We start from the raw sequence: 15,179 nt of genomic DNA, 5'->3' as shown, positions 1-15,179 counted from the left end.
ATTGAAGGCAAAGCAGTAATGAAAGCAAAAGGTGGCTATTGTGAAGAACCTAGAATATAAGACATATTTTCAGGTTTTTTTGTTAAGTATTTCATTCCACATGTGGTAATTCATAGTTTTGATGCCTTCAATGTGAATGTGCAATTTTGAGAGTCATGAAAATAAAGAAAACTCTTTGAATGAGGTGTGTCCAAACTTTTGGTCTGTACTGTGTATATATATTATATATATATATATATATATATATATATATATATATATATATATATATATTATATATATTTTATATATTATATATATATATATATATATATGACAAAAAAGGGGGACCAGTCGCACACTGAAGAGCCAACATAAATTCTACCTAATAAATATAAATGGAGGTATTTGGAATAATGTAATGGCCATTGTAATTTTATATTTTTAGGTAGAATAGGGAGGTAGGGAGACCCCCAGCGTGCGCAGCCCCCATATTAGTATCCCCCAGGCAGTGACTACTCTCCATGTTAATTATGTTTTCCTCCCTGCAGATATGGGGGCTCTCGTTTTTGAGGTTCTGACCCATCTTGACCACCTGCCCATCGGTCGCGCTCAGATCGGCAACATCTCGCGTCTCTCCTCAACTCGTCCGCTCGGCGGCTTCTTCCCGGTGGTCTCATCGACATCCGAGAAACTGGGGGAACTACAGGTAACTGTAAGCTACACGCAGTAAATAATGTGTGCCGGCCGCACAGTAATGGCGGTTTCTCTCTTCTCAGGTGTCCGTGGCTCTAGAGCCTCTGCACGATGACAGCAGCTCCATCATCATCCCGGATATGAGCCAGGATATAGGACACCCACCTAAAGGGGAGACGATACAGCCCAGAAACCTGTCTGCAGATCACAGGGGGTCCGGGAGCAGCAGGGTCTCCACACCCAGGTGATTCGGACTCACTCAGACCTTCGCGGCCAGTAGCATTGGGGAAGGCAGTGGTTCAACAGAGACCCCCAATAGTAGTGGTCCTCAATGCGGCTCAGGGGGGATATCCCATCACCACTGCAAATGATTGACTTTCACCTATTGCTTTCTAGGGGCAGAGACCACCTGTACTTCAAGGAAAACACAGAACCCTATGAAGGTTTGATCGACGGATCACAAGGTGCTCACATGTCACACGACGTCCCCTCTAAGGACAAGATGGCGGTCATATCTATTACACAGAGGGGTCCGGCTAATCAATCTAAGGTCACCGCTGAACCCGCAGCCAAGGATTTGCTGAAAGGTTGGAGACTTATAATGCTCAGGAAGATTATATAGAATGTCTAGGGAAACACAAATATTCAAAGGGCTCATTTGGGAATAGAAGAAAATGGACATTTTTTCCGACAGTGCGACATCTCTGTCTACAGGTTGTGTTTGGTACTGCAGCCTGTCTGTATTCAAATCAAAAATCAAATCTTTATTTTTATATAGCGCTAACATATTCCGCAGCGCTTTACATACATCAGGAACACTGTCCCCATTGGGGCTCACAATCTAAAGTCCTTACCTGTATGTCTTTGGAGTGTGGGAAGAAACTGGAGAAAACCCACTCAAACACGGGGAGAACATACAAACTCCTTGCAGATGGTGTCCTTGGTGGGATTCGAACCCAGGACCCCAGCGCTGCACGGCTGCAGTGCTAACCACTGAGCCACCACAAGACTGCAGTGCTAACCACTGAGCCACCACAAGATTGCAGTGCTAACCACTGAGCCACCGTGCCGCCCGTCAATAGAGCACTGCTGCAATACCAGAGATATCCTGTGGGGAGAGGTGGCGCAGTTTCCTTCTTATACATTATTATAGTAAGTGTCTCATTATATATCTTGTTTCTGGTTTTCAGCTCTATTGGATCAGGGCAGCAAACTGCGAGACGCCATGGTTGAGTCGGCGCTGCGACTAGACCCTCCGACGGAGCCTAATGCAGACTCAGTGCTGCCCCCTGTGTTGGATGAAGGACATTACGGTTTACAAGCTCTCAGGTGATTGTCCTGTAGGAGAATATGTCATTTTCTGTTATTGCACCAGATCCCTATAAATGGTCCATCATGGTACTGTGACATGTTCTTATCGAGTGCAGAGATGCCTCTGAAATAATGCACTGAGCCTCACTTGCCCCAATTACCCTCAGTACAATCTTGTGCTGCAGGACTGGACCGATGTCGGCCCGTTCTTCAGATACTTGACTGCTGCAGCCGATCACTCACCCCTACGTGGTCAGGTGACATTACACCTTCCTGTTCACTGGACTGCTAGGGGCAAACATGCCTCAGTTTCCTTAAGGCTATGTGCGCACACAGCATTTTTTTGACGCTGCGTTTTTGTGCGATTTTGTCCTCCAAAAACGCATAAAAACGCACCCACGGCAAAAAACGCTCAAAAAACGCACCGATAAAAACGCATACGTTTTTACCGTGTTTTTGGCTGCGTTTTGCTGCGTATTTGATCTGTGTTTTGCTTTGTTTTTCCTATGCATTGCATGGGGGGAAAACGCAGAAAAATGCAGAAATGAATTGACATGTCCCTTTTTTTTTTTTTTTTTTAGCTCAAAAACGCAACTTAAAAAAAAAGTTGTGTGCGGACAGCAAAAATGAAAACTCATTGACTTTGCTGGGGAAGCAAAGTCATGCAGCTTTGAGCACAAAAACGCACCCGAAAAATGCCGAGAAAAACGCACTGTGCGCACATAGCCTTAAAGCGTCACAGCTGTGGCCGGGAAACCTTTTTTTTTCTGGCATATTTGACATAAGTGTGAAGATACGCTGCTGCTCAGGAGGTAGAAAAGATGCGGAGGCTGCAGGTTTAATAGTCCACACTCTCTACCCCCGGACACTACACCGCTGCCACCTTCCAGACCATTAGGGTCGTCTCACTCCCCGTATATCAGATTGGGCGGAGGAGAAAGGCTCTATGCATCCCCTATCGGGCCGGCTGCAGTCCCCTTTTAATTTGATTTTTCTCTCCACCTCTAGGGTCGCACCGGAGAGACTCACATCACACATCGATCAAAACCTCCTAAATGTGTACAAATCCTTGTCAAGCAATGGTTTGATCCAACCATCAGCGGACGACACTGCTCCTGAGATGACCAGTGAGACGCGGGCCATAGAGCTGCTCCTGGGCAGGTAGGGGCCGGGGCTAATTAGTGGCTCAAAGAGGTCGTCCACTACTTCTACACTGATGGTTTATCCTTAGGATAGGTCATCAATGTCTGATCGCCTGGAGTCCGGCACCCTCGCCGATCAGCAGTTCTCGGTCCTGGCGGTGGCAATTTTCCAGCCAACACTCGTTTTTGCAGCAAAAAAAGTACTGAATATGTGCACAGAGCCCCGGGGAGTGTTCACACTGAGTCTTCAATTTGCCCAAATTAGTGAATTGCTGCAAATACCGCAACGTTGAAAGTAACCAAATGCTCATTGTGGATACTTGGCCCTAAGGGCTGTTCAGAACACGTATACTAATGAGCTGTCCTTTAAAGGGACTGTATCGTCAGAAAAAAAAAAAATTAAATACCTGAAAAAATGTAAAGTAATATTATTTTAATGTTTTGTTTAAATATTATTTTCTTTCTTTTTCGCTCCTAATTGGGAGACCCAGACAGTGGGGTGTATAGCTACTGCCTCTGGAGGCCGCACAAAGAACTACACTTAAAAGTGTAAGGCCCCTCCCCTTCTGGCTATACACCCTCCCGTAGGAGTACGGATTCCTCAGTTTTAGCTTTGTGCGCAGGAGGTCAGACACGCACGCATAGCTCCATTGTTTTTAGTCAGCAGCAGCTGCTGACTATGTCGGATGGAAGAAAAGAGGGCCCATACAGGGCTCCCAGCATGCTCCCTTCTCACCCCACTGTATGTCGGAGGTGTTTGTAAGGTTGAGGTACCCATTGCGGGTACGGCGGCAGGAGCCCACATGCTGATTCCTTCCCCATCCCTTTTTACAGGGCTCTGGGTGAAGTGGGATTTACTGGTCTCCAGGCACTGAGACCGTGCTCCATCTACAGCCCCTGGAGAAGATGCTGGATGGAGCGGAGTACATCAGGGACATGGCCCTGCTTCCTCAAGGTACTCTGTGTCCCCGTGCATTTGGCGCTCACACCGCAGCATGCTGGGTGTTGTAGTGCGCCGGGGGACATCAGCGCTACGGCGCTTGTGCCATGGCCTCATTCAGCTTCGCTGAAGCAGGCACACTTCTGGGAATCGGTCGCGCCGGCCGCTGGGACTGCGGCGCGGCTGGCACTTGTGGTGCGCCGGGGACTTCAGCGCGGCCCGCGCTTTTACGGCGGCCGCGCTGATAACTCGAGTCCCCGGCTTTTGCGGCCTGCTTCCGTTCGTTCCCGCCCCCAGACCTGCCAGTCAGGAGAGGGGCGGGACGCTGGCCACTTCTGGGAATCGGTCACGCCGGCCGCTGGGACTGCGGCGCGGCTGGCACTTGTGGTGCGCCGGGGACTTCAGCGCGGCCCGCGCTTTTACGGCGGCCGCGCTGATAACTCGAGTCCCCGGCTTTTGCGGCCTGCTTCCGTTCGTTCCCGCCCCCAGACCTGCCAGTCAGGAGAGGGGCGGGACGCTGGCCAGTGCATCAGCGCCGAGGGCTGGAGTCGTTTTTACATACTCCAGCCCTCACAATCGGCACAGAGGGGACACTGTTTCCCGCACTTTTGTTTGGGAACTCCCACGGACCGCCCCTCTCCACAGACGCCGGCAGCCATTCCTGCTGACACGCTGAGCTGCAGAGGGGAGCCGGGGAGACCCAGACAAGGAATTCTGCGCCTCTTACCCGCTATTCAGCGGGCGGTAAGCAGCCCTCAGGGCTTACCCCCTCTTGTGCCAGTAGTATTCTTAGTATTTTGTTTCTACAAATACTTGGTATTACATAGCGCTGGTCGCCCTTTGGCTATAGACTCTCTCACATTGCAGAGAGCCAGCAGCATGTCGTCCGTAAAACGCAAGGGTGCCAAGGCACAGACATTATATGCTTCCTGCACCGCATGTGGGACTTTTCTACCGGCAGGCTCCACGGACCCCCATTGTGTGCAGTGCTCGGCCCCTGCGGCGCTTGCACAGTCGGGACCTCTGCTGGACGTGACCCAGGGTGTACCACCTGTGAATGCTGTCCAGGTGACAGGAACTGAGTTTGCAGCTTTTGCTGACAGAATGTCTCTCACTATGTCACAAATTCTTGACACATTGCGAGCTAGGCCTGTACTTCAGGCCACGGACACTGTGCAATCATTGCCCCCTGGTCCCCCTCAGCTCCAAGCTCCGGGACGGGCATATACACCTCAGGGTGAAGACTCTGACTCGGACGATGGCCCCGGGCAGCCTAAGCGGGCTCGCTATGACGGGCCTTCACATTCATCTCAATGGTCAGGGTCCCAGCGAGATGAATCTATGGGTGATGAGGCGGACGTAACTGATCAGGATTCTGATCCTGGGACCGCTCTCAATCTAGATACACCAGATGGTGACGCCATAGTTAATGATCTTATATTTAACATCAATAAGATGTTAAATATTTCCCCACCAGCTCCTCTTGTAGAGGAGTCAGCTTCGCAGCACGAGAGAATCCATTTCAGATACCCTAAGCGTACATTAAGCACTTTTCTGGACCACGCTGACTTTAGAGACGCAATCCAGAAACCCCACGCTTATCCTGAAAGGCGTTTTCCTAAACGGCTTAAAGATACACGCTACCCTTTTCCCCCTGAGGTGGTCAAGGGTTGGACCCAGTGTCCAAAAGTGGATCCTCCAATTTCCAGGCTTGCAGCTAGATCCTTGGTTGCAGTTGAAGATGGAGCGGCACTTAAAGATGCCACTGACAGGCAGATGGAGCTCTGGCTGAAATCCATCTATGAAGCGATTGGAGCGTCATTAGCGCCTTCTTTTGCGGCCGTATGGGCACTCCAAGCTATCTCAGCCGGGCTTGCGCGAGTCGACTCAGTCACACGTGCATTTGCCCCGCAGGTAGCACCATTGACCTCGCAAATGACGGCATTCGCGTCGTACGCGATTAATGCTGTTCTTGACGCTACAAGCCGCACGGCAGTGGCGTCAGCCAACTCCGTTGTTTTGCGTAGGGCCCTGTGGTTGAGACATTGGAAAGCAGATTCTCATTCCAAGAAGTGCTTAACCAATTTGCCTTTTTCTCGTGACCGATTGTTTGGAGAGCGTTTGGATGAAATCATCAAACACTCCAAGGGTAAGGACTCATCCTTACCGCAACACAGACAAAACAAACCCCAACAGAGGAAGGGTCAGTCTGGTTATCGGTCCTTTCGAGGACCGGGCAGGTCCCAATTCGCCTCGTCAAAAAAGACTCAAAAAGACCAGAGACGCTCAGATTCTTGGAGGTCTCAGTCACGCCCAAAAAGGACAGCCGGAGGAACCGTTGCCAAGACGGCGTCCTCCTGACTTGCGGTCTCCGATTCCCACACCCGCGGTCGGTGGGAGGCTTTCCCACTTTGGCGACATTTGGCTGTCACGCGTCAAAGACCGTTGGGTGAGGGATATTCTGTCTCACGGGTACAGGATAGAGTTCAGTTCTCGTCCGCCAACTCGTTTCTTCAGAACTTCTCCACCACCAGACCGAGCCGATGCTCTGTTGCAGGCGGTGGCCGCTCTAAAGGCGGAAGGAGTGGTGACCTCCGTCCCTCTTCAGGAACAAGGTCACGGTTTTTACTCCAATCTGTTTGTGGTCCCAAAAAAGGACGGATCGTATCGACCCGTCCTGGATTTAAAGTTGCTCAACAGACACGTAAAAGTCAGGAGGTTCCGGATGGAATCCCTACGCTCCGTCATAGCCTCAATGTCTCAAGGAGATTTTCTAGCATCAATATTATTTTTATTATTTATTATTATTTATTTATAGAGCACCATTAATTCCATGGTGCTGTACATGAGAAGGGGGTTACATACAAAATACGTATACAAGTTACAGTAGACAGACTAGTACAGAGGGAAGAGGGCCCTACCCTTGCGGGCTTACATTCTATAGGATTATGGGGAGGAGACAATAGGTGGGGTGTAGGTCAGGCGGCAGCTCCGCACGGTGGTCGGGCGGCAGCGAGTTCATTGTAGATTGTAGGCATTTCGGAACAGGTGCGTTTTCAGGTTCCGTTTGAAGTTTGCAAGGGTAGGGGATAGTCTGACGTGTTGAGGCAGCGAGTTCCAGGAGACTGGGGATGCTCGGGAGAAGTCTTGGAGTCGGTTGTGTGAGGAGCGAATGAGAGAGGAGGAGAGGAGGAGATCTTGGGAGGACCGGAGGTGACGTGTTGGAGTGTAGTGGGAGAGTAGTTCGGAGATGTACGGAGGGGAAAGATTATGCACAGCTTTGTAGGTCAGTGTTAGAAGTTTGAATTGGATACGGTGGAAGATTGGAAGCCAGTGGAGGGACATGCAGAGAGGAGAAGCGGGGTGGTATTGAGGAGAGAGGTGGATAAGTCGGGCAGCAGAGTTAAGGATGGACTGGAGAGGGGCAAGCGTGTTGGCAGGGAGGCCACAGAGGAGGATGTTACAGTAGTCGAGGCGGGAGATTATGAGGGCATGCACTAGCATTTTAGTTGATTGCAAATTGAGGAAGGGGCGGATTCTGGAAATATTTTTGAGTTGAAGACGGCAGGAGGTGGTGAGGGATTGGATGTGCGGTATGAAGGATAAGGCAGAGTCAAAGGTCACTCCGAGGCAGCGAACTTTGGGTACTGGCGAGAGCGTGGTGTTATTTATTGTAATAGATAGATTAGGTGGAGAGTGTAGGTGAGACGGAGGAAAGATGATTAGTTCAGTTTTGGCCACATTGAGCTTTAGGAAGCGAGAGGAGAAGAAGGAGGATATAGCAGATAGACATTTCGGGATTTTGGACAGCAGAGATGTGGCATCTGGGCCAGAGAGGTAGATCTGGGTGTCGTCGGCATATAGGTGGTATTGGAAGCCATGGGACTTTATGAGTTGTCCCAGGCCAAATGTGTAGATAGAGAAAAGTAGGGGTCCTAGGACAGAGCCTTGAGGGACGCCAACAGAGAGATGGTGGGATGAAGAGGTTGTGTGGGAGTGGGAGACACTAAAAGTGCGATTTGAGAGGTATGAAGAGATCCAAGAGAGGGCAAGATCTCTGACACCAAGGGAAGAGAGGGTCTGTAATAGGAGGGAGTGGTCAACGGTATCGAAGGCTGAGGACAGGTCTAGAAGTAGGAGTATGGAGAAGTGCTTGTTAGCTTTGGCAGTAAGTCATTTGTGATTTTAGTCAGGGCAGTTTCGGTAGAAGGATGTGGACGGAAGCCGGACTGTAGGTTGTCAAAGAGAGCGTTAGAGGAGAGGTGGGAGGAAAGTTCAGCATGGACATGCTGTTCCAGGAGTTTTGAGGCAAGTGGGAGTAGTGATATGGGGCGGTAGCTGGTAGTAGAGGTTGGATCGAGGGAAGGTTTCTTTAGGATAGGTGTGACTGTTGCATGTTTAAAGGCAGAGGGGAAGGTTCCAGTCGTTAAAGATAGGTTGAAGAGATGGGTTAAGGCTGGAATAAGGATGGTGGTGAGGTTGGGAAGGAGGTGGGATGGCATGGGGTCAAGTGCGCAGGTGGTGAGGTGCGCTTTTGAGAGCAGACGTGCAAGCTCTCCTTCGGTGATGGTGGGGAGGAAGTTTATGGGGGAGGGGCAGTGGTCAGCTACATGAAGGGGTTGTGGTGGCTGAGCAGAGAAGACTTGCCTTATTAGGTCGATTTTTTCTTGGAAATAGGTGGCAAAGTCTTCTGCAGAAATGAGGGAGGTTGGAGGGGGCAGTGGTGGGCGAAGGAGGGAGTTGAAAGTGTTGAATAACTGTTTGGGGTTGTGTGTTAGAGAGGATATGAGGTTTCTGAAGTAATCGTGTTTAGCGGAGGTGAGGACTGAACGAAATGTGTGAATTGCATTTTTGAATGTGGTGAAGTCTTCCTGGGAGTGCGTTTTCTTCCACCGCCGCTCTGCAGCCCTAGACCTTTGCCTAAGTTTTTTAGTGAGGCTGTTGTGCCAGGGCTGTCTATTGATTCGTCTCACTCTGCCATGCACAAGGGGAGCGACTGAATCAATGGCTGATGTGAGGGTGGTGTTGTAGAAAGTGGTGGCGCTGTCTGTGTCGTGGAGGGACGATATGGAGGACAGTGGGAGGATAGAGTCGGCGAGGGTGTGCATGTTGAGGTGTGCAAGGTTTCTGCGGGGATGTGCTAGGTGCTGGACAGGGGGGGTAGGTGAGGAGGACAGGGCTGAAAAGGTCAGAAGATGGTGGTCAGATAGGGGGAGGGGGGAAGTTGTGAAGTCAGAAAGGGGACAGAGGCGGGTGAAGATGAGGTCTAGTGTGTTACCATCTTTGTGGGTGGCAGAGGTGGACCACTGAGTTAAGCCAAAAGACGAAGCAAGGGAGAGGAGTTTGGAAGCAGCTTGTTGGCGAGTGTCAGTGGGGATGTTGAAGTCACCCATGATGATGGTGGGAATGTCAGCAGAGAGAAAGTGTAGAAGCCAGGCAGAGAAGTGGTCGAGGAAGGCAGTGGTTGCGCCCGGGGGTCTGTATATGACAGCCACTTGGAGGTTGGAGGGAGAATAGATTCGGACAGAGTGCACTTCAAAGGAAGGCAGGTCGAGGGAGGGTAGAGGTGGGATTATGGTGAAGTTGTAGTTGTTAGAAAGAAGGAGGCCCACTCCTCCACCTTGTCTATTGCCAGGGCGAGGAGTGTGGGAGAAGTGCAGGCCACCGTAGCATAGTGCAGCTGGGGAGGCAGAGTTGGATGGTGTCAGCCATGTTTCGGTGATGCCTAGAAAGGATAGATTGCTGGAGGTAAAGAGATCATGAATGATGTGCAGTTTATTACACACTGAACGGGCATTCCAGAGCGCTCCTGAATAGATATCAAAGATGCGTATCTCCACGTGCCGATTGCACCAGAGCATCAGCGTTTCCTACGCTTCGTCATACACGACGAACACCTACAGTTCGTAGCGTTACCTTTCGGTCTGGCAACAGCCCCCCGGGTCTTCACCAAAGTCATGGCAGCAGTAGTAGCTGTTCTGCACTCGCAGGGTCACTCGGTCATCCCGTATCTAGACGACCTGCTTATAAAGGCACCCTCTCAAGAGGCATGCCAACACAGTCTGAAGGTGGCACTAGACACTCTCCAGAGTTTCGGGTGGATTATCAACTTTCCAAAGTCTCATCTAACCCCGACCCAATCTCTGACTTATCTTGGCATGGAGTTTCATACTCTCTCAGCGATAGTGAGGCTTCCACTGGACAAGCAGTGCTCGCTACGGACTGGAGTGCAATCTCTCCTTCAGAGCCAGTCGCACTCACTGAGGCGCCTCATGCATTTCCTAGGAAAGATGGTAGCAGCAATGGAGGCAGTCCCGTTCGCGCAGTTTCATCTGCGCCCTCTACAATGGGACATTCTACGCCAATGGGATGGGAAATCGACGTCCCTCGACAGGACTGTCTCCCTCTCTCAGACTGCCAAGGACTCTCTGCGTTGGTGGCTTCTCCCCACCTCATTGTCACAGGGAAAGTCGTTCCTTCCCCCGTCCTGGGCAGTGGTCACGACGGATGCGAGCCTATCAGGGTGGGGAGCGGTGTTTCTCCACCACAGGGCTCAGGGGACGTGGACTCAGGAAGAGTCCACCCTGCAGATCAATGTTCTGGAAATCAGAGCAATCTATCTTGCCCTGCGAGCCTTCCAACAATGGCTGGAAGGCAAGCAGATTCGGATTCAGTCGGACAATTCCACGGCGGTGGCGTACATCAACCACCAAGGGGGAACACGCAGTCGCCAAGCTTTTCAAGAAGTCCAGCGGATTTTGACGTGGGTGGAAAGCAGAGCGTCCACCATATCCGCAGTTCACATCCCAGGCGTGGAAAACTGGGAAGCAGACTTTCTCAGTCGCCAGGGCATGGACGCAGGAGAATGGTCCCTTCACCCGGACGTGTTTCAGCAGATCTGTTGCCGCTGGGGGACGCCGGACGTCGATCTGATGGCGTCACGGCACAACAACAAGGTCCCAGTTTTCATGGCACGGTCTCACGATCACCGAGCGCTGGCGGCAGACGCCTTGGTTCAGGATTGGTCGCAATTCCGACTCCCCTATGTGTTCCCACCTCTAGCATTGTTACCCAGAGTTCTCCGGAAAATCAAGTCCGACTGCCATCGAGCCATACTCGTCGCTCCAGATTGGCCAAGAAGGTCGTGGTACCCGGATCTGTGGCATCTCACGGTAGGCCAACCGTGGACACTACCAAACCGTCCAGATTTGCTGTCTCAAGGGCCGTTTTTCCATCTGAATTCTGCGGCCCTGAACCTGACTGTGTGGCCATTGAGTCCTGGATCCTAGCGGCCTCAGGTTTATCTCATAAAGTTGTTGCCACAATGAGACAGGCTAGAAAACCATCCTCAGCTAAGATCTATCACAGGACGTGGAAGATATTCTTAGCGTGGTGCTTGGCTCAAGGGTTTTCTCCCTGGCCATTTGCATTGCCAATTTTTCTTTCCTTCCTGCAGTCTGGGTTGGAAAAAGGTTTGTCGCTTAGCTCGCTTAAGGGTCAAGTCTCCGCGCTATCCGTATTCTTTCAGAAGCGCTTGGCACGGCTTTCTAAAGTACGCACGTTTCTCCAAGGAGTTTGTCATATCGTTCCTCCTTACAGACGGCCATTGGAACCCTGGGATCTGAACAAGGTTCTCATTGCTCTCCAGAAGCCGCCTTTCGAGCCTTTGAAAGAGGTTCCCCTTTCTCGGCTTTCACAAAAGGTAGTTTTTCTTGTGGCGGTCACGTCTCTTCGAAGAGTGTCCGAGCTAGCGGCGTTATCTTGCAAATCTCCCTTCCTGGTGTTTCACCAAGACAAGGTAGTACTGCGTCCAATTCCAGAGTTTTCTCCCAAGGTGGTTTCTTCCTTTCATCTCAATCAGGATATCACTTTGCCATCTTTGTGTCCGCATCCAGTTCACCAATTTGAAAAGGGTTTACATCTGTTGGACCTGGTGAGAGCACTCAGGATTTACATTTCTCGCACGGCGTCTCTACGCCGTTCTGATGCGCTCTTTGTCCTAGTCGCTGGTCAGCATAAGGGATCGCAAGCTTCCAAATCCACCCTGGCGCGGTGGATCAAGGAACCAATTCTTCACACATACCGTTCTGCTGGGCTTCCGATTCCATCTGGACTGAAGGCCCATTCTACCAGAGCCGTGGGTGCATCCTGGGCATTGAGGCATCAGGCTACGGCTCAGCAAGTGTGCCAGGCGGCTACCTGGTCGAGTCTGCACACGTTTACCAAACACTATCAAGTGCATACCTACGCTTCGGCAGATGCCAGCCTAGGTAGACAGGTCCTTCAGGCGGCGGTGGCCCACCTGTAGGAAGAGGCTGTCTGACAGCCCGTTCATGTGGTATCTTTTTACCCACCCAGGGACTGCTTTTGGACGTCCCACTGTCTGGGTCTCCCAATTAGGAGCGAAAAAGAAGAAGGGAATTTTGTTTACTTACCGTAAATTCCTTTTCTTCTAGCTCCAATTGGGAGACCCAGCACCCGCCCTATTTGTTCTTAGGGTTTCGTTTTTCGGGTGCACATGTTGTTCATGTTGTTTCTTAAGTTCTCCGATCTTGTTATCGGATTGAATTTGTTTTTGAAACTGTTATTGGCTTTCCTCCTTCTTGCTTTGGTACTAAAACTGAGGAATCCGTACTCCTACGGGAGGGTGTATAGCCAGAAGGGGAGGGGCCTTACACTTTTAAGTGTAGTTCTTTGTGCGGCCTCCAGAGGCAGTAGCTATACACCCCACTGTCTGGGTCTCACAACTGGAGCTAGAAGAAAAGGAATTTACGGTAAGTAAACAAAATTCCCTTCTTTTTTAATTGAGCAAAATGTAAAAAAAAAAATTAAAAAGTTTAATATTTTCCACTGTTTCCACTGTTAAACACTAGGGGGAGCAGCTTCTGAAATCCTACAGAAATCCCACTGTAGGAAAAAGCTCACGTTACAGCCTGCAGTAAAGTGGGCGGAGTCTGCTCTCCTGTGTGTGAGGCCACGCCTCCACCTCCCAATCTGAGTGTTTACAAAGGATAACAGAGAATGACATGTAGGGACACAATGCACAGCCATTTTGTTAGTGACCAGAAATGTCTAAAGTGTCACCAAGGACAGCAGGAGTATCACACCGGACAGGATTAGATACACGGCCTTGCAGACCGCATCACCCAGGACAGGATTAGATACACAGCTCATCAGACCGCATCACCCAGGACAGGATTAGATACACGGACGTGCAGACCGCATCAACCAGGACAGGATTAGATACACGGACGTGCAGACTGCATCAACCAGGACAGGATTAGATACACGGCCGTGCAGACCACATGAACCAGGACAGGATTAGATACACGGACGTGCACACAGCATCACCCAGGACAGGATTAGATACACAGCTCATCAGACAGCATCACCCAGGACAGGATTAGATACTGTCTGATGAGCTGTGTATCTAATCCAGTCCTGGGTGATACTGTCTGCTAAGCTGTGTATCTAATCCTGTCCTGGGTGATGCTGTGTGGATGGCCGTGTATCTAATCCTGTCCTGGGTGATGCGGTCTGCTGAGCTGTGTATCACCCAAGAGAGGATTAGATACACAGCTCCGCAGATAATATGAAACAGGAGAGGATAATACACAGCCGTGCAGACAGCATCAGCGGCGGTACTCGCATGCAGTGGGGCACGGGCACACACATACACAGCAAAGGCGAGCAGAGCGGTGGCTGGGGAGAGCGGAGGGAGGAAGTGTCATCGGAGACGGTAACGGCGGGGGGAGGGGCGGCACTAGCGGGGGCTGTGGAGAGCGAAGGGATGGGGTGTCAGCGGAGACGGGAATGGCGAGGGGGAGGGGCGGCACTAGTGGGGGCTGAGGAGAGCGAAGGGATGGGGAGAGCGGAGACGGGAACGGCGAGGGGCGGAACTAGCGGTAGCAGTAGCGGGGGCTGGGGAGAGCGGAGGGAGGCGGTGTCATCGGTAATGGGGGCAGGGGAGGGGAGGCGGCCTGTACTCACACATCCCGGCGGTTGACAGGGGTGAAGTGGAGCAAACAGCATACGCTGTGAGCTCCACGATGATGGCGGCTGAACTCCTTCCTCTGCTGTGATCTGGACAGCCCAGGGGGCGCGTCCAGGTCACAGCATATGCCCACTGTAACGTTAAACATAGGGTCGGATAGCGACCACTATTCTCTATGCACAGGGGCTGCCATAAAGGAGTGTGTAACTTTCGTTACACACACAGCAAATCCAACATGGCCCCCAGTGCATACAGTAAAATTAGAATAACAGAAAAAGTAAATAAGCTACGATTTTCATTTTGTATTAGAAATACTTGATTTCAGAATCACTATTTTTAATACAAAAATAAAAAACGCGATACTGTCCCTTTAAAGGGAACCTGTCACCAGTTTTTTCACTATTAAAACAAAAGTGTCACCTTCTGCAGCTCCTGGGCTGCATTCTAGGACGGTGCACCTTGTTGCTGACCCCCCTTGCAGACCCCAAAAAGAACTTTATAAAATCTGACCGTTTCCTATGCAAATGACTTGTGTTGGCCAGATGGGTGGGCTCTATTTCGGCTCCTGTCCCCCCTCTTGCCGCTGTTCGCCGTCCTCCTGTCATGATTGACATGGATGACGATGCCGCCGTCATCATCCACGCTGGTGGCGAAGTCTCGTGCAGGCGCAGTTCGCTCTGCCCCTATCGCGGGCCGAGCATAAAAACAGTTTCCCGCTCGCCGGTGATGTATTTGCGCAGGCGCGAGATTATGGGCAGCTACGAGGATGATGCTGGTGAGGTCATGTACAGCGCCGCCCATAATCTCGCGCCTGAGCAAATACATCACCGGCGAGCGGGGAACTGTTTTTATGCTCGGCGCACAATAGGGGCACTCCAAAAACATCCTGATAGGGAACCTAGATTGTGAGCCCCAATGGGGACAGTGTTGCCAATGTCTGTAAAGCACTGCAATAGCGCTATATAAATAAATATTATTATGTTATTGTGTCAAGGTCCAAATGACGATGATGATGAGACTCAAAGGATCTCTCGATATCCGGCTGCTGCTTCTAATTAAAAATGTCATGTGTGCACACGAGAATGAAAAATAACTGGACAGCAAGTCAGTTACATCT

At 50.8% G+C, this 15,179-nt stretch overlaps 1 protein-coding gene across 1 annotated transcript in view; it reads left to right on the top strand.

Annotated features, from left to right (window-relative positions):
* Nucleotides 1-15,179, top strand: part of C2CD3 (C2 domain containing 3 centriole elongation regulator) — a 155,134-nt gene that overhangs the window by 28,025 nt on the left and 111,930 nt on the right. The window contains exons 3-7 of the mRNA XM_075333991.1: nucleotides 531-688; nucleotides 759-919; nucleotides 1,072-1,262; nucleotides 1,866-2,004; nucleotides 2,995-3,147. Of these exons, the coding sequence (XP_075190106.1) occupies nucleotides 531-688; nucleotides 759-919; nucleotides 1,072-1,262; nucleotides 1,866-2,004; nucleotides 2,995-3,147 (802 nt within the window). The remainder of the gene's footprint in view (nucleotides 1-530; nucleotides 689-758; nucleotides 920-1,071; nucleotides 1,263-1,865; nucleotides 2,005-2,994; nucleotides 3,148-15,179) is intronic.

This window comes from Anomaloglossus baeobatrachus, chromosome 2 (genome assembly GCF_048569485.1).
Source record: "Anomaloglossus baeobatrachus isolate aAnoBae1 chromosome 2, aAnoBae1.hap1, whole genome shotgun sequence".
In the NCBI taxonomy this organism is placed as follows: Eukaryota; Metazoa; Chordata; class Amphibia; order Anura; family Aromobatidae; genus Anomaloglossus; species Anomaloglossus baeobatrachus.
The sequence above is the reverse complement of the archived record's forward strand: the minus strand, read 5'-3'. Positions and strand labels throughout refer to the sequence as shown.